Source organism: Mercenaria mercenaria, chromosome 12, assembly GCF_021730395.1.
Source record: "Mercenaria mercenaria strain notata chromosome 12, MADL_Memer_1, whole genome shotgun sequence".
NCBI classification, from domain to species: Eukaryota; Metazoa; Mollusca; class Bivalvia; order Venerida; family Veneridae; genus Mercenaria; species Mercenaria mercenaria.
In genome coordinates this window covers 36,753,101-36,772,370 of record NC_069372.1, presented here as the reverse complement: position 1 = coordinate 36,772,370, position 19,270 = coordinate 36,753,101, and the positions used below count along the sequence as shown (strand labels likewise).

The window sequence follows — 19,270 nt, the reverse complement described above, 5'->3', positions numbered from 1 at the left end:
AACAATATGTCTCCTAGGGGAGACATAATAATGATACAGAGCCCTTAAAACCAAATTATCAAATTGACTAAATGTGTAATAGCAAAATTAACCTGGAGCTGCACATTCAAAACGCAAAATTATTTGTGTAGGTCAATTTGTAGTTCTTGCCACAAGGTTTGTTTTGTGTGAGTATGAACTACACTGGGTCATTTAAGTAGGCTGTAGGGCCAAAAAGATTTTCAAGGTTTCAAGGCTGAAGGTGAAGGTCGTATAAGGGTCAAAGTCATTTATATATAGGTCAGTTTACAGTTCTTGCCACAAGGAATAGTGAGTGTAAGGGTCATAAATAAGGGTTGTAGGCAATCTGGTTCGTACCGATGGACAAACGGACAGTTCAAAAGCTAGATGCCCGGAGCATAAAAACACATCATACTCAAAACATTTCAGGGTATCAGTCACAAGTGACTGATAAATTCTACATATGAATCAGAGACTGAAAACAAATGCACCACAATATGTTTCCAAATCATCATGAAGAACCTTTGCCTCATCTTGAAACAGAAACTTGCCGATGTGTATGGATGGGAGTCCAGTCAGTTCAAACACCATACTTACAGTCTGTGTTGTTCCATTGCAACAAAAACATCACATGACTTCCACACTGTGACAGATGGGGTTCTATATCCATTTTGTAAAATTAAAATGTATAGATGCATGAAAGTTCCTCAATTTAATTTCAATTCAAGCAATCACCCTTACAACAGGTGCTAGTACTTGTCACAGAAATCCTGGAAGCAATCACTTAGCACAGTTTACCTCAGTTGTAGGAACTTCCTCTGTATTAAACGTAAAATAAGTAAGTTTTAATTGAACATACCCTTCACAGCGTAATCCAGATCTAGGTTAGCAGCATTAATAGATACGAGATCTGAGAACTTCACAACCAGCTTTGTTATAATTCGTTCTTTAGATGGTGTCGAGGATTGTGACTGTCCTTCATTCCCATTCTCTTCTACCATGTGGGCATAATCTATTACAGTGTCTCCCTAAAATATCACAGCACATGTATCAATATAGTGTTTTTTAAACTTTAGTTTCACTGAAAATCTTGTGCAAAGTCTTCAAATTTTTTTATTTCCTACCTTTTTCGACTGACATACAATCATTTCGCTCTTGAATCAACTTGATATCAGTCTATTAATTCTCAATTCAGTCGAATATTTCAATTAATTTATTTATTTTGTTGGGTTTAACATCGCACCGACACAATTATAGGGCATATGGCGACTTTCCAGCTCTGATGGTGGAGGAAGACCCTAGGTGCCCCTCCGTGCATTATTTCATCACGAGCGGGCACCTGGGTAGAACCAACAACCTTCCGTAAGCCAGCTGGATGGCTTCCTCACATAAGTCTATTTTAATAAAACAGATTTCATTGTTTTTTATGTAAATTTTGGGGCATAGTTTGGCCCTAATCCCAATTGCAAATAGTGCTCCCCCGCCCTCCACTCCCCAAATTTCAAATCAAAACCACTTTCGCTTCTCAAAATATAACATTTTAATGAATTTTTTCTTTTTAAACAATTCCTGCTTTTAACGTTTTGTGAAAATTTTCCAAATTGTAAAGGCCCCTGCCATAGTCCCAAATCATTAGGAAAAAAACAATGTATCTATAAATGGAAGTTCCAAGTATTTTGCTGGTTGAAGGTGAAACCAAAACCAAAACATAAACAAGAGCTGTCCGTAAGATAGCACGCTTGACTTTTCTCAGTGCTTGATTCTAAATAAGAGCTTTGCCAGTAAAAGGGGCATAGCTCTATCAAAATTCAAATCAGAGTTATGGGGACTGTTTGTAGACTTTATAGTAAACAACTTTTTTAAGTTTCAAGTCAATAGCTTTGAAAGTTACAGAGATATTGGACTTCATATAAAACTTTAACAAAAAAATTCCAAGTTAAAAAGGGGCATAACTCTGTCAAAATCCAAATCAAAGTTATGGGGATTGTTTCTCCTGGTGTAGACTTTAATGGTAAATTTATAACTATTTAAAGTTTCAAGTAAAATGCTTTGATAGTAACAGAGATATTTGACTTTATCAAAACAAAAAATTCTAAGTTAAAAATGGGCATAAGTCTGTCAAAATTCAAATCAGAGCTATGGCCCATGCAGGCCTGGGATTCAGTTAAAATCCAAAAGCCTGAAAATCTACCATCTAAAGCCTGAAATCAACTTTTTCAATAGAGTTATATAAGGAAATTCTGGCAGTCAAAAGCCTGAAATCAGGACCAGTCCTGAAAAATCACAGGCCTGCCCATTGGGATTGCTTCTCCTGGTGTAGCCTTTGATAGTAAATAACTTTATTTTAATTTTTAAGTTTTAAGTCAAAAGCTTTGATAGTAACCAGGGCTCCAGATAATTTTTTTGGCCTATGAGTATTTACTCATCATACTTTTTGTGAATGAGTAAAATGGTAAAATCTGAAATTGAATAGGAGTAATTTTACTCCTGAAAATTTGTAAATGTGAAAAAAAAAACAGAAATCAGTTTTATAACATATTTCTTGGGTGTAACACCCATGGAATTGTTTGCTGTTCAATTCTTTAGAAATAAATAAACACTATTTTAGAAATCAAGATTTTTCACTGCAAATGCCCCAGATGATAATACAAACAACAAAATTTTAAAGTTTCATTGAAATCTTATATGGATTTAATACATTTAATTTAAAGTTTGAGATTTTACACAGACAGTCTATGATAAAGTCTGAGTAAAATGTAATAATTACCCAAGTGAAATTAACATCATTCCGCAATGTTTTAGACATGTTAAAATTAAGAATTCAGCATTCAAGTTTTCGATTCTTTTTTTCTCGCTTGGCTTGCTTTGGCTTCACACTCACTACCGAATCCAGTAGAAAATATGCAATATACCTTTAACTGTTTAGAGGATAATTTTTTGTTGGTTTAAAGAATGTGTAGAGCGTTTGTTCACTTTTTACATTCTAAGAAAGAGACATTTTTGTTGTTTACTCCGCACCGGAAGTTGATATTTTAAATGGACACTGCTTTTAAAATACACTACTGTACCATTAATATAATCATTCAAAACTGTTTAATTTATGCACACACCGAGTGTATAATATTATAGTTTAACCTAGGTTTATAGAGTACCATTCAATGCATGTGAATGTTCAATGTGGGAGAATTAATGCTGACCATGCTATGTTACGTTAAGCATCCAGAGGATTCAGGTTTTGTTTACGCTAGTAAAGTCACAGGGCTTTTTTTCCGCTATAAATCTACCTCCTGTAAAAGGAGGTAATCCCAATGCAAAAAAGTATGTTTTTTTCCCAAAGTTGAATTTAAAATTCCCAAATGATTATACCTTTTAGGGTTTTTGCTGTTTTAAGATAGTTTTGCTGATTTGTATGTATATTTAGGTAAATTATAATACTGTTGAACAATTACTGAAATGTAATTCATTAATATTTCACACAAAAACACATTTATGTAGATTTTGGTAATTTGCAAATTGTCCCAATTAAGACAATTTCCGAGCGCATTTTCCCAATTCCACCGGTGTCGGTGGCATTCCCAAATTGATGAAAAAAAGGCCTGAGTCATCGCGTGCGTTTCTGTAATTTCATGTAAGTTTTTATACACATAAAAATTACCAAACATGCGTATATGAATTATTTCAAAGCATAATTTACGCTAATACGCATCTTATCTGGAGCCCTGAGTAACAAGAGATATTTGACTATCAAAAAATTTAACCAAAACTAGAGCTATCACCAAAGGTGATGAATGTATCCCCCACATGCACTGACACAGTACATTGCAATTTGACGCACACAAGATTGCATAATTATGTGGACTGTATGTATATAGACTGTATGTATACAGTATAGTAACAAACAAGAGCTGTCAATGGACAGCGCGCTCGACTATTCTCAGTGCTTGATAGTATAATATAAGCTCTGTGTAAAACTTTAACATTACAATAAGCATATTCTAAGTCGAAAAGGGGCCACATATCAGTCAAAATGCTTGATAGAGTTGCCTCCTCCTTTTAACAGACTGAGGTCATGATGGTAAACAAGTATGCAAAATATGAAAGCAATATCTCAATGGACTTTGAAAATATTTGGGGTGATACGCAAAATTCAACATTTATTCTAAGTTGAAAAGGGGCCATAATTCAATCAAAATGTTTGACAGAGTTGCCTCCTCCTTTTTTACTGACTGGGGTCATGATGGTAAACAAGTATGCGAAATATGAAAGCAATATCTCATTGGACTTTGAAAATATTTGGGGTGGTACGCAAACTTTAACATTTGTGTGACGCTCACGCTAACGTTCACGCCGGCGCGAGTAGGATAGCTCCCCTATTCTTTGAATAGTCAAGCTTAAAATCAATCAAACTTACTCCTGCAGAAACAGTTTTCAGAATTCCTTCATAAATAATCCCATTTTTCACTTGTACCCGGACAACAGTTCCCTGTCAAAAATAAAATGAACACAATAATTTTTCAATTTCTGTTACTGTAATAATAGATTTAGAACAGAACAGCTCTGCTAAAATGTTCTGAAAGAGCGAATTAGGTACCTGTATTACTAAAAGCGGTCTGAAAGTAAGTAAAGTTTATGCTCTTATTACACATCATACCATTTTCAAAGTGCTGGTTTTTCAGCAAAAAATATGTAATAGGGGTAACGTTCATCCCAACCATGGCGGAAAACTTCTTCATCGGAGATAAATCAGAGGCAAGGTGCATCAAGTTTGGTTTACAATTACGTTTAATACAACAAAGTAATTTGAAACTCATTCATGCAGCAGCCTGACTCAGCAAGTTGTCTTCCTCTTCTTGCAGATCATGCAAATGATGTGTTCATCTGCTTATTTAAATTCCTTTGTCTTCATAGAATTCTATTTCACTACAATCATTATCAGTACCTAATTCACAAGTATCACTTACCACCATTGAAAATATAACATGAGTTAATCTTGCATTCTTGTATACTCCATCAATCTGAAAAACACGAATGTAAAAATATAAATATATACATACACAAAATTATAGTGAATAGAACAAATAAATATGAAATTCTTCCTCACTGAACATTTCAAAATGTAGCCTTACATATAAGTTACATAACATATCATACTAAATGATTTACATGCTTATTTTTCTTTGAACATTTATTGAACAAAATATTGTAGAAAAACTGAAAATAGGAAAAATCAGCTGTAAAATTACACTTACACTCTTTTCAATAACTGGACCTCTGTTTCTTGGTGGCCTGCAAAAGAATAAAATTGCAATTCAATCATCTAGATTATCGCTAAGTTTAACTTATCCATAGTTCTCCCTTGGCAGGGGCTTTTCCCTCATAAAGTGACTCCAGGAGTGAGTCTGTCCCTCTCTGAAAAAGTATGCCCCCTAATGGAAGGCAAATTTTCCTAAAATTCAGTTGACAAGAAATAAATGAAAAGTAATGTCGAATCTTAAAATTGCATTAATTTTGAACTCAGAATTATTTCTCTATTAAACTAGTGAATCATATTTTAGAAATATATCAGATAAACATTTGTATTAAAAACACTGCTGCTCATGAAGTTACTTACTGTCATTTAAAAGCGCTCCAACATTTGTTGTTTTATTGCAGAGACAAATTAGTTTCAAAGACAATGTTAAGATTAGGCGTTGCTGTAGAAGATTTCATACACTGATAGAAATCTCATCTTAGCATGCTTATGGCATGTCCTAAATATGTACACAAAAACAAGATATAAGATTCTTTCGCAATGTCTAGCCTACTAAGCCTAGAGGTCTTTATTCAGGGCTCGACAAATCCACTATACAACTTAGAAATCTGACTTGGGCGAGTGGAACATGCTGTAATACTCGAGTCGTCCTGTAGGATGAGCACCATTTTTTTTAACATTCAGAAGGGTAACTAAATCAACATATGTTTTAACTCCCTTTGTAATTTTTGTTCAATCTGTAAATAGAGGGGACTTTTACCTGATATTGCCGTTTGAACTTGTATAAACAGGCAACTATTGCTATATTAGTCAATAATAATATAAATGATTATATCAAAATTAATTTGTTAAACTACTCATAAACAAATTGATCACCCGATGCCTAGCAAAACATTATCAGACGACTGCAGCACATGCTAGGCGTAAGGTTACAAACTGCCTTATCATAATGTTTGCATAACCGTCAAAGGATTTCTAGTGAATATATTCTACTACTAAGTGAACTATTTAATATGTCATCTTCAGCAATCGGCCTCATTTCATACTTTTGATCAGCCTATCTTTTAATCTAAACATGTAAAGTTTCAATAAATATTTTCTTGTCTTCTTTGCTATCAGAGAGAATAGAGGTAAAGACCCTTTTCAACAAAAAGTAAGGGCGCTTTCACATGGAGTATGGCTGACAGAGAAGGTCTGAAAGCTACGACTCGACAGGACTGGATTTTTCAGCTGAACAAGTAGATGCAATTTAATGACAGAATCAGATCTATATTTTAACAGTTCAAACATAGTCAAGTGACCTAATTGTGCTCCTATTTTGGCTAGATGTCCAAATTTTTTGCAAGTGCTCTAGGAAATTTGGATCAATAAATCATTGTCAAAAATTTACTTCGGCATGCAGCTTCAAGTCTAAAATCATGTGCAATACAGAAGTTTGCGTTGTTACCTATCTTGAGTATATATTTGTCTCTTATCAGTGCGGCTCCCAGAATTTATCCGGCCACCTCGGTTTCTTTTGCTGTTGATCGTGGACATGGCAGACAGTGGATGGGGTAAGCGTCATAAACAACTCAATTACAAGGTCATGTCGTAACAAAGGGGATTCAAAAGGTTTCAGATCATAGATCGGGAACTTTGCATAAAACAACAACTCCTTGTCTTGTTAACAGATGATGATTACAATCAAAACAAATAAATTTCTCGGCTTTGCCAAGAACATGTAGAACGGCTGGGCGTAGTAATACAAACTACTAATTCATTTATGACGAAATTGGTTGTACACATAATATTTACAGATTGAAATAGCTTTGATTAAACTTCATACAGGTTTTTGTCAGAATCAGTAATAGTAATAGTTAATTAGTAAGTAGTTCACGTTGAAGAGGTATGAAAATGTAGGGATTATTTTGGGACTATTTTTCTAACTTTTTAGCAGTTCGTTCTTCCGGTTAACGTTCTTTTTTCTTGAAATTTGAATAAATTCATTTATAAAACGTCTTGATTTTTTCAGTTTTAGAGTATAACCATAAATTCCACAATTAACATTTTTCTTATTTGTATTTAAGAAAAAATATTTAGTACATAAATAATAAGTAGCTGACGAATAAGATTTTAATTTATACCGGAAACTGATCGTCACGGAAGTAAGACTATGGGAAAAAGACAATCTACCGTTGAGCCTTTGAAGCAGTCTATGTTTATAAATAACGGGGGATAAGCTAAAATACAGAGAAGTAATTATTCACTGGAGTGACAAATATTCAGACTAGTTTACCTTATGAAAAGAAAGTTAGGCACGCTCCTGGAATCGTCCCCTGTCATTCAGGAATGAATAAAAGTACAAATAGGGACTTCTTCTCTCTAGGCATTCCATGGAAATTCCAGTATTTTTCGGTATAGAGCTTAATCAAGAACCCGTTCACCTGGATATCCCTGCCGCCTTTGCACGAGATCTGTTGCCGATGTTGGCAATGAAGCTACAGCATATGTAATAAATGTGACCAACGGTGCAAAAAGTCCTGCCTCAAAATGAATAACTCCGAATTCAACGGGTATTACGACACGAGTTTCCTCTGGCATCTAAAGCATCTTTATTTGGTTAGAGACCACCAATTGTTTCCCCATAGACTTACATTGTAACATTATGGCGAGTACGGCCTTCCATACATCGAAACATGTATATCTAATTACAAGTTTTTCAAGAACTATCTTAGTTCTACCAAAATATCGGACGAAAAACATATGAATAGTGATACTTTATTTAAGTAATTTTCGTGTGAATGAGATGACCCCCTGTTTACATCATTGACACGGCGGGAGAAATTCGTTTGATAAAACTTTTTTTCAATACACATAAAATGTAGCAAATTTTGTCAAAATGTATGATAAAATACTGTAAATACAGTGAAAAAATATCAATTTTGAAAAAATAATCACTTCCTGGGTTTGTTTACATGACTGACCAATCAGAACGCACAGACGTTACCTTATTCCCAGGTATACACTTACCTCATTCCCAGTAAGTTCCCTGTACTTTTTTGAATTGGTGGTCTTTGACCATTTGCCGAAACCATGAAAACCGTTCTTGTCTAGACTACATATGTATCAATTCAAAAAGACAGGACAAACACATTTCAAACAACACATAAAACTCAGAACTTGGTTGAGCAAAGGTGACACACCCCTCGAAAATTATCTATGTCAACCTGGGATTTGATGCATACAGTCCTGAGTGGCACACCTGACAAGCCACAGGCGGTGTATTACCTACGCCAACATTAGATCGTCCTTATTGGATGTACGCATGTATTGAATGGGGTTAGGTTTAACATAGGTTTAATAGTGTACATTCAATGCGTGCGTACACTAAATGCGGGAGAATTAATGCTAACCGTGCTGTAACACGGGACATGAATATTTGCGATGTGGTATGCAACAAACAGTAGACCTGATCACTCACCCAGGAACCATCCGCACCAACATTCTATACATAGAGCGTGACGTCACTCATTCCGTCAGTGCGACAGGATGAAAGCGCTACCGTAGTGTACACAATGTCCGCACCAACACAAAGGAGAGAATAGTCAGAGGATCATATTACCGCCCATCCTTGCAGATCAGTAAAGAATACTTAACCTATGCAAAAATGGGTTTTTGAAGGTGAGAAATAATAACCAAGAAGGCAACAGAAAACTTCAATGACATCTCGTGGAAAGACAATTCGAACTCGTCTACCAAACACTACCTGCACAGAGTCAGCCAACACTTCATAGGCATCACTTCCGGACTTCCGGTCTTGATGTAGTTCTGATGGACATTCTCACTAGGAAGAATAACACTCTGGACCCCATACTCGCCTCTCATCCATGTTTCACCGAACCCTGCTAGCTACTCTGTGCGATAGCAAAACATAGATGAGCATGACTTCGTCTTCTACGATTTAGCATTGTAGGCAGTGCGATCTCGCCCCAAGTACTCAACAACTTTTCTAACTCTACACCTGGTTTTGTTTTAATCTACGGTAAATTTGGTCGGATTTGAATGAAATCTGGACACAATGTTTGATGATTTTTTAGAATTATTATTATATTATTAAACATAACAGCAACAATAGTTGGAAATAAAACAATTTAGCGGCAACGGCCACTATAAGGTAAACTCTCAATTCAAAAGTCACACAATAAGTAAATTCCAAACGATAGCAGCATGATTACGCTTTGAATCTATTGAATTAATGATATTCAAATTATTATTTACGTAATTTTCAAATCCGTTGACTTCAGTCAGAACAATAACTTTTGAATTTACTCAGCCAAACGAGCAATATGTGTATGATTTTATAAACGAATTTGCAACAAAAGTAGGATACGCTTCGCATCGAGAAATCGCATCGTGTTTTCGTGGATGAATATTGCGCAACTAATGTCACGCAAACTGAACTCGTGCATTTTGTTCAATACAAATTTGATAATCTACTTATACATTCTTGCAGAATATTATCCTGTGTCAGGATAACATCATATTCTATCCTCGAGGAGTGTAATGTTGGCCTCAAAACTGTTTACTCTCGCAGACTGCACTACTTGCCGCAAGTTCCATTGTTCACACCCTTGCCTATTTGCTGGCAACAGCCTCTGCTTGAACGCTCTTCCGCTCCATCAATACACAACAAGATGCCGATCTACTAGAGGTAGAGGTAGAGCTACCGGCAGACGAAGTGTAACACCACCCGACGCAGTTATGACAACAAACTCTATTGGAGCGAAACAAGAAATATCACCCATGGCCATACCCTCCTAAAATGAGACGGTGGTAAGAATTTTGGGGTCGCTGGTAGCGACACACCTCCAATACCGCTGCCAAAGGTAACATGACGCTAAGCTGTATACGGGGTAACCTACTTTACATAAGATTCCACCGTGGAGAAATGATAACACCACCGCATTGTGAAGGTCGTTTGATAGGAGACTGGGTTGTTTCCGCAAACATACGTGAGAACCGGCGTTGATGAGTGTTCCTTTTCGTTTGTGTTTACTCTTTTGTATTTTTTTTCTAAATGACGAAACATAAACAAATGTCTGCGTCAATCCTACTTGGGATGTTTTATCCGCAAAAACGATGGGAAAGGCTAAACCATCACCATGTGACTTAGTAACAATTCCCTTTTGACCGCCATAGCCTGTGTTTCTTTATAAAATGCATTATATTCCAATGATGTTTTTGCTATTGTTTACTTTTTGCAGATAAAGCATTCCATAGGACCATTTAAACAAGAAGTAAACACAAAAACTGCAAATGGGAATTCTCGTCAACGTCGGTTGTCACAAATGTTTGCGAAACCAGACCTTTTCACAGTCAAACAACCTTTACAGTGTATCGTTTTATCCTTCTCCATCGTAATATTGGAAGGCATTACTACCTGGCTCTCGTATCAAGCAGATTTCGTAATTATGGGGGCAAGGAACAATAAATTTGAAAAATCTACAAATTCGTGTTGATACCAGTGCGAAAAAAAGCATTATAAAAATCCAGTTCTGAGAAATGTCAGGGAAGTTTAGAGCGGATGTATTGCATATACTTAGCACTTTATTATTTGACATTTTCAGTCCGTCGAGTCCATTGTTTTTATGGTCAAAACGAGTAAAACTTCGGTTTCAGGACACTAAATTTTGAGAAACATAAGGCAAAAAACGCACATCTTACTTTGGTTTAAACGTATTTTATTTGTTAGTCATTACATGAATAATGTACAGCAAATGTGATAAGGGAATTGGACAGAAAGCTAATTAGCTTATGGTTGTCCGTACTTTACCGTATTATCTGCAAATAATTGACCTAAACCTATGTATATTTCAAAGCATGTGACCAGACGAAAATAATGGTGGTAAGAAATGTTTCTCATACCGTTTACCTTTTCCGCAAATTTGAGCTGAATCTAGATGGATGGATTACCGTTTTCATTTCGTCTGACTTCCGTTACCTCATATAAGATTTTAGACCCGACCGTCAACACGGAGTCAAGCATTTGTTTATTTTACCGTGGCAACAATTACTCGTCCATAGGAATCCTTAGTTCTATAAACACCATAAATAACCAGTTGAATATAAATGCCTTTAAAATACATCTACCTATTTTATTTAAAAAATGTACCCATGCCACAATACGAAACTGTTCTCTGCCACTTAAGCATTGTTTTTACCTCGCACTTTAAGCGTCATTACTGTTAACCTGTTTTACCAGTTGCACACAGTGGACTCGGGGACTTCTGCTGTTGTAAATACAGCTACTCGCCTTCGCCTTCGCCGAAAAAATTTTTAATGTCTGATAGAAATTAAGATGAGATATGTGTACTTTCTGACTTTTTTTAGTATGCTTCTCTAAAAGCCATCTTACTTTAGCAAATGGTGCTACCAGACACATAAAACATTGACAACCACTCATAAAAGTTACTTTGGAGGTACAAATGTGCACATATTATAATGTGTGGACACTGTTGACCGTTATGCGTAAAATATTATGTGTTAGGTCCGATACTTTCATGGTTTTGTCAAATAAACAATTGAATTGTTGTGAGATAAAGTGTTACATACATACGGTCGTCACACTCTTTATTAAAAATCTAACATAATAACCGTTTTTTTTACTACTACCATCACCTTCTTCTTGAAATGTCAACTTGCAGCACTATATAAGATTTGAACCTGATAGTTAAAACGATTGAAAGACCTACTGTATAGAGATAGTACCTAAGTTTTTCAAATCATAGGTTTGAAGTTAAAAAGCTTTGAAATGAAGACAAATGTCCATATATTTCTCAAAAACAAAAATATAGACAATGTTTTAACCAGAAGCGTGGAGTTATGAGCATTTAATATTTTCATGTTAACGAAAATTTTGTGATCAAGGAAATGCAACTCTTCTTGAACATTGAGAGCATAAACATCTAAGGGACATAATATAGTCAATATTTTCTAATTGGGTGCATTTGATTTAACATTCAATTTTTATCTGGATTGCTAAATAACGATCCATGATACTGTGTGCTAAAAATTAGAACATCTGGAACAGTCTATTAACAGCAAAACTACTGCTTTAGCAGAATCTAAATAGTTAAGCTCTAACTGGGACTCGAACCCAGGACCTCTCACACCTAAGGCAGCCACTCTACCACTTCCCTATAACAGCAGTAGCTAATAGCTATTCAGTTTAATTGCTGAATTACATTGCGTGAACTGGAACAATAATCGGTGAACTCCGGATTATCGGCGTATTCGCTTTGCTACCTAACGGTAATTTTTGTGTAAAGAAAAAATATAATCTAATGCTGCCAACGTCATAATCGGTCAAATTTGCCCAAATTTCTCTGACATATTGTTCAGAGTATGAACTTACTAACTGGTAGTACCAGTGAAATATTACTTACACTGAATCTTTTATATTTGCCCTTTTTGCAGCTGTCGAACGGCAAAGACGGTGAGTTTTGTCCAAATATAAGTAATTATTTTACCAGTTTTGAGAGGATTTCAATTGATGGGAAATTACAGTTACAAACTAAATACCTTCCTGCAACACATGGAGTTAACTGTCAATCAGTATTAAGACTAAGATCGACTGTCATTCATTCATTTCAAAGTTTCATAGACAGAGTCTGTTGTTTACATTTTTATCGTAACCGGTGCACTTGTAAAAATCACTTTAGTTTGAAAAATCAAAGTATGCGAAGAGCTATGGTACGGTCTCTATACTGTAGCTTTGTTGCTTGCTATTCAGTCACATCTGCCTCCTAAATGTGTGGTCCATGTAACTGAAACGGGACGGTCATCAATGTTTAACAAATACTATAAATAAGCAGAACGGGGGTGGGGGGAGGGGGGGTGGGTGCGGGTTCTACAAACACCTTTCGGTTTTATTCAGTCAATATCAACATTCAGCGTAAAAGGCATAAACCGAGACTAGCAGCCAATGCTGTATTTTGGTAGCTTGAAAGGATTGTAAGAAGATACTTTTGAAACGAACGCAAACAAGCAAAATAATAGCAGGCTTAAATGTTTGACTGAGTTTGTTCGCGGAAGGAATGGAATGTGTAACACCATTTGCATCCATTTCATTGAACGTTTTTCTGTTGCAAGAATCAAGATGTCTTCCTGCTGAACTGTTCCCACACATGTCGCACGTATTATTAACAACAATAATAGGGAGAGCGCAGATCTATATATTCGTATCGCGGGTTCGTGAGTTGATCCTCGTGTGAGGTGTTTTTTTCTCCGCGGCGATGTGATAAAAGACATTGTGTCTGAATTCAATTGCCCTCCGCGTCAGATTCATGTGAAGAAGCTGGAACTTACTAGCGGAGGTCAGAATAGTACGGGTACAGAATCTCTGGTTAGATAAACTGCCCATCCGAACGTAATTGAACTACAGTTAAAAACAGTGCTAAGGCAAAAAAGCCAAACAACATGTCTCCTGCTCTTTTGTCGATTAAGTCCGCTTGAAGTCAAATTACTTGAGGCAAATGTTACATGTGTTAACTCAGTCTAAACAGCAAACTAGTGTTTGCGTTTATTCTATCTTTTTACAAACATAGCATAAGAAACGTTCCAGTTGATAATGTATGTGTATTTTCAGCCTACTGTTGACCGTAAACTGACACGGACACTGACTACCAACGAGATTTCTTGCAAAAATAGATAACAAGAGGGCCATGATGGCTATTCTGCTTGCTTGCAGTTTTGGTAGATGGTTATGCAAGGGAAATGTCTGTGAAATTATAATGAAATAGTGCAACTGTTTTCTGTTAAGAATATTTTAAAAATGATGTAGCCCCTATTGCACACGCCAAGTTTTTCTTTGATTTGACGGAGTGATCTAGTTTTTGACCCCAGATGACCTATATTCAAATTTGACCTAGATTTGATCAAGACAAACAGTCTGATCAAATTCCACGAATATTCAGTGAAAAATTAAAAATTCAGCCCATATTGCATACTCAAGGTTTTTCTTTGATTTGACCAGGTGACCTTGTTTTTTACCCCAGATGACCCATACTCGAACTTGACCTAGATTTCATCAAGAAGATCATTCTGATCAATTTTCACGAATATCCAGTGAAAAATGCAGCCCCTATTGCATACACAAGGTTTTTCTTTGATTTGACCAGGCAATCTAGTTTTTAACCCCAGATGACTCATATTCAAGATCAAGGCAAACATTCTAATCAAATTTCATGAAGATCCAATGAAAAATGCAGCCCCTATTGCATACACAAGGTTTTGCTTTGATTTGACCGGATGACATACTTTTTGACCCCAGATGACCCATATTCGAACTTGACCTAGATTTCATCAAGGCAATTATTCTGATCAAATTTCATGAAGATCAAGTAAAAAGTGCAGCATCTATTGCATACACAAGTTAAGTATGAACAGACGACAGACGACGGATTATACATGAACCGCAGTTTCCTTTCCGAGAAAGATGCTACTGTTCTTTAAAATTAACATTTAAATCTCATTTATGCTTGTACTTTGTATTGCAAACTGAAGAGTATTATGAATTTTGCAGTTTGAATTGCAAAATTAGTTTCTATTTTGCGGTTCAAGACATATATATTGAACCACGATGCAGTTTCCCAAAAGGATGGTATTGTATTGGTCTTTTCAATCTGATTTGTTACAGAGTTATACATCAAAGTAAACAATATTCCGTGGTTGTAACTGAAAAGTCAACTTACGCGTTTGAAAGAAAAATTGACGTGTCTTGATGTAGTTCCTTGATGTTGCTCTTTGAGATATGTAAAAGGAAACGGTCAAATATTCTCTAGAAGACCCGAACTATTGTTAGATGTCAAAAGATCAAAGAAATTTGCAAACTAAATCTCTAAATTCTATCATAACTTTGCGCTTCTCGTACGAAGTGCGAAGGTAAGTTTCCTTGAGCTTCGCAATCTAATAACCGTCGTACTTTGCGTTTATATAAGAGCAAGCTCCACCATAAGAATACTGTCGTCTGTTTGATATCAGGTTGTCAGTTTCCACGTAACGTTCATGTTTTTCAAAGCCTCCAAACTCTCTGTATGTTTACAAAATAAGAATAGTAGTCAGAATTCTGTAGCAAATTAAGAGAGATTATAGGCATCTGTTTGTCGGCCTTATGTTTATTAAGAACGATATGCGTTATATTGCACCTCTTTTAATGATAAGCGCAGCGAACTTCTAGCCCACCAGACTACGCACCTGGTTCTTTGATGACAAGCGGAAATGAGAGTATACACAACCGGAAGTTCATTGCTAATTATTCGTCTGCGCAGTAACAGTAGAACTTTTACCTGAGCAGAGTGACTGGTGTGTGATTTTTTTCTAAGTTTTTTTTAGCGTGATTGACTTCCCGTAATTCCTTGTGTTACTTTTCTCACGATGATGTTAAACGAATTGTGATCTATATATTTCTGGAGGAAAGGAAAAATACAGCTTAAAGGTAGGCTTAGTATTATATATAAATGTATATTCTTTCTTTTTTCATAAGTATATCTATATTATTCATTTTGTGGTTTTCAGAATAATCAGTATGATATGACAATTGGCACTATATCTGAAAAATAAATATTAAAAAAATGACCTTACAAATTTAAATTCTTCTAAATGATATTCTTCACTAATGCATTTTTTTTCTTCTTTACATTTTTGGTTTGATTCATTTTCTAAAAATAAACTTCTTTCAAACAGAGGAAATACTTAATGTTAAAACTAAACACCCTGAAAATAGATGCGTCTTGAAATTCATTTCCACAGAAAATTTGTTGAGGTAACGCCAAGTTTTAAATTCCTATTATCAGCAAGAAATTCTGTGATTTTCAAATTCTTAGTTTAGGAGAGGCAACTCAGTATTTCGAAAGAAAGGTAGTGTAAAATATTGATAAAAATATTTTCAAGGAACATTGTTTGTAGTGATAAAAGTAAATGATGATTTATAGGACAAGACATTTTTTATGTGGACGTATCGATATTATTCCTTGTAGCATGTTCTAGTAAGTGGCTTATAATTTGCAAAAATTACACAGTTTCATGACATTACTGTATTACCTTTAATTTACATACTTGTGAGTACACTCAGTCTATCAACAATATACTTGTGCTAAAACTTGTAGACATAACATGATGAATGTATAAAAACCATAAAGTACACGTGCTTCTCATAAGAATAATATCCAAAAGGCACGTGCAATTTTTGTCAGTCTTTGATTTTTGTTTGTAATTTCATGCTACACGACGCTATGGTCAGTTTTATTTTTCTTTATCAACTCATCATTTCATTTATGAAAATATACTCCGTTTATCACCGTGATTTTGTAAGACGTCTAGCCATCTATAATTTGTATTCATTAAATGCATTCCATGTAGCTAGTATTTCTGGTTACTATGGTAACAGTATTTGGCATATTCATTCTTGTAGCATGGAGTGTGTTTCGCAGGCATGAAATTGCTAAACCTTGTAGCAGTGATATTTATATCTGTTTCTGTTTTCTGATCTAACATATTAAACACCTTCCGAAAATCAGAGAATAAAGAATCAATCACTATTATCACATGGCAGATACAAGATTTTCACTCGTTTCTAACGGCATTTTATCATTTTTTTCAGCATGAAGGTGAATCAATAAGCTCGTAAAATAAGCAATCAATTCTATTTGTTTCAGTTTAAGATCGCAATATCTTTTCACTGATAGAAAACCAGATTCAGTATTCACGAGATAGAGGCGCAAGTGAAAAAATTAAGATATGTGAAAGATAAACTTGTATATTGATCTTATATATAAAACGAACAAATTTTTCATTTTATTTTATTTCTGCCAATTTCATTAATTTTGTAATTCTGTACCATTGAAAAAATATATTTTGCATTCATTTTGTAGGTCTGTACCAGACTGGCAGTTAGATACATACATTTGATAGTTTTCACTCGTTGAGAAAAAATCCCAGTGAAATAACAATACATATTTCACTCTAATAGTTCAATAATTCTCTGTAAAATATGTAATAAAAGTAATATCCACTTATTCTCAAACTTTGGATGTACTGAGTTATTATTTTCTTGTGTTATCGTTTGTAAAATTAATATTTTGGTTAAGAGCACAAAGCACTGGCGTAGTTTGGTTAACGTCCAAAAAACGTTTTTTATCGTTGTTTTATGAACTACAAGAACATGCCAATATTCTTGATTGTATACAAATAATTTCCTGCCATAAAAACGCAAAACATATTGTCAGTGACCTAAAAATGTTGAAAATGCATACTTATGCTGTCCTCATTTGCATATTTCATTTGCGTGTACATTTTAAACAAAGATATTGCGAGCCTGTAATGATTATGCGATACTATGTAAATGTATAGATGATAAACAGCTGTTGCTTAACCACAATGGCTACTTTGTATGATCAAAAGATTATCTGATACACAGTAATAGTATGGATTACGAATTAGTTCCTAATTACTGACCTTATCTGCAGAGCTGACCTTGCTACTCTGTATATATTCTAATATAAGTGTTATGTTGGGGCAAGAATAGCTAGTTATCGCTCCTGTCAATCTTTTCCAGGTCCGGTGAAGTGTTAAAAGTGTAACTTTTTTATGTTCGTGTAAGATAAAGGCATTTTATAGCTGATCGTCTTATTTTTTGAAATAATGGACCCTGTTTTACCAACACCTACATTTGGAAAAGATACAAAGTATTTTCGTTCATTTGGTTAAATGTCCGTCATTATAGCGGTCTACGACTCAAATTTGATTGGTTCTTGAATCCCGGCTCTACTTTCGCTTATGATTTACTCATATTGCCCTTTTTTGGAAACTGTAAAATGCAGTAATTCTGAAGTACTTAGAGATAAGCCTTTAATATTTCACAGGGCTATATATGTACTGTATACGACGTTTCGGTATATTATCACGATACTTTGATCTTTATACTGAACGCCCTATCCGAACTCCCAAGAACCCGTAAAGGGTCCATTCTATACATAGAGCATGATGTCACTTCTTTCCGTCTTTTTTTGATGAGCAAGCACTCCAGACTAATAACAAATAAAAATACAGCTGTACATTAATCAACGCATAGTTTACATTAGGCATAAAACATCATATAGTTGGCTTTCTTTATACTTTATAGAACGGAAAAATACTTAGGCAGCATTTCACACCTGGAAGCTTTTAAATGTATTTAACCTATATTTTCTTGAAGATTGGGTTTAACGTCACACCGTTACAACTGTAGGTCATATAGCGATTTACCAGCTTTGGGTTGTGGAAAAAGTCCCCAGGTGTCCCTCCGACCATTATTTCATTACGGGTAGGTCCCTGGGTAGAACCGCCAATATTCCGTATGTTTTGAAAAAAATGTTTTAAACTTCAGGCTTTGGCTCATTTCAAAATCAAACGTTTTATCTGTTTCCAGATACAGCTCGAAAGATAAATGAGCCGCGCCATGAGAAAACCAATATAGTGCGCATCCGAGCAGTCTGGTCAGGATCCATGCTGTTCGCTTTCAAAGCCTATTGGAATAAGAGAAACTGTTAGCGAACAGCATGGATCCTAACTAGACTGCTCGGATGCGCAGGCTGGTCTGGATCCATGCTGGTCGCAAAGCCACTATGTTGATTTTCTCATGGCGCGGCTCAAATGTGGTAATTTCAGTTTTATTACTTTTTCTTAAAGTACTGGGTCTGTTTTCAAATGTAATAAATCTGCAGAAAACGATGCATGTATTGGTTGTTGGATGTAAGACACACGTACTTCAAGTAATGAATTTAAATGATTTAGTTTCATTGTAAAGTCGATTGATATAAACTGTATAAACTTACATGAAAATTTAATGATTCACGTAAACAATAAATGTTGTATAAAGCAGTCAGTATGATCAGTCAAATTATGGTGAAGCGAAGTTTCTGTCTGACATCATTCTAAAAACAGCACAGAACGGAAAGATATTAATTCTTTTGCACTTTCTATGGGTCACATGTCTGTGTTTCA

At 35.2% G+C, this 19,270-nt stretch overlaps 2 protein-coding genes across 10 annotated transcripts in view; one reads left to right on the top strand and one right to left on the bottom strand.

Moving 5' to 3' along the window:
• The window catches only part of LOC128547332 (ataxin-2-like protein), a 35,539-nt gene extending 28,530 nt beyond the window's left edge, over positions 1 to 7,009 (bottom strand). For 3 of the 4 annotated variants that reach the window (XM_053519706.1, XM_053519704.1, XM_053519707.1), the window contains exons 1-5: positions 6,699 to 7,008; positions 5,250 to 5,286; positions 4,962 to 5,015; positions 4,412 to 4,483; positions 860 to 1,028 (exon numbers count right to left, since the gene is read on the bottom strand). In XM_053519706.1, coding sequence (XP_053375681.1) covers positions 860 to 1,028; positions 4,412 to 4,483; positions 4,962 to 5,015; positions 5,250 to 5,286; positions 6,699 to 6,787 — 421 coding nt within the window. In that variant the 5' untranslated portion in view covers positions 6,788 to 7,008. Of the gene's footprint in view, positions 1 to 859; positions 1,029 to 4,411; positions 4,484 to 4,961; positions 5,016 to 5,249; positions 5,287 to 6,698 lie in introns of all 4 variants that reach the window. The other variant, XM_053519703.1, reaches the window with a different exon arrangement.
• Positions 7,010 to 15,543: 8,534 nt separating this feature from the next.
• Positions 15,544 to 19,270, top strand: part of LOC128547328 (E3 ubiquitin-protein ligase TRIM56-like) — a 39,157-nt gene continuing 35,430 nt past the window's right edge. For 3 of the 6 annotated variants that reach the window (XR_008366456.1, XR_008366455.1, XM_053519698.1), the window contains exon 1: positions 15,545 to 15,725. The gene's annotated coding sequence lies outside the window, so the exon portion shown is untranslated. Of the gene's footprint in view, positions 15,726 to 19,270 lie in introns of all 6 variants that reach the window. The other 3 variants (XM_053519692.1, XM_053519694.1, XM_053519697.1) reach the window with 2 other exon arrangements.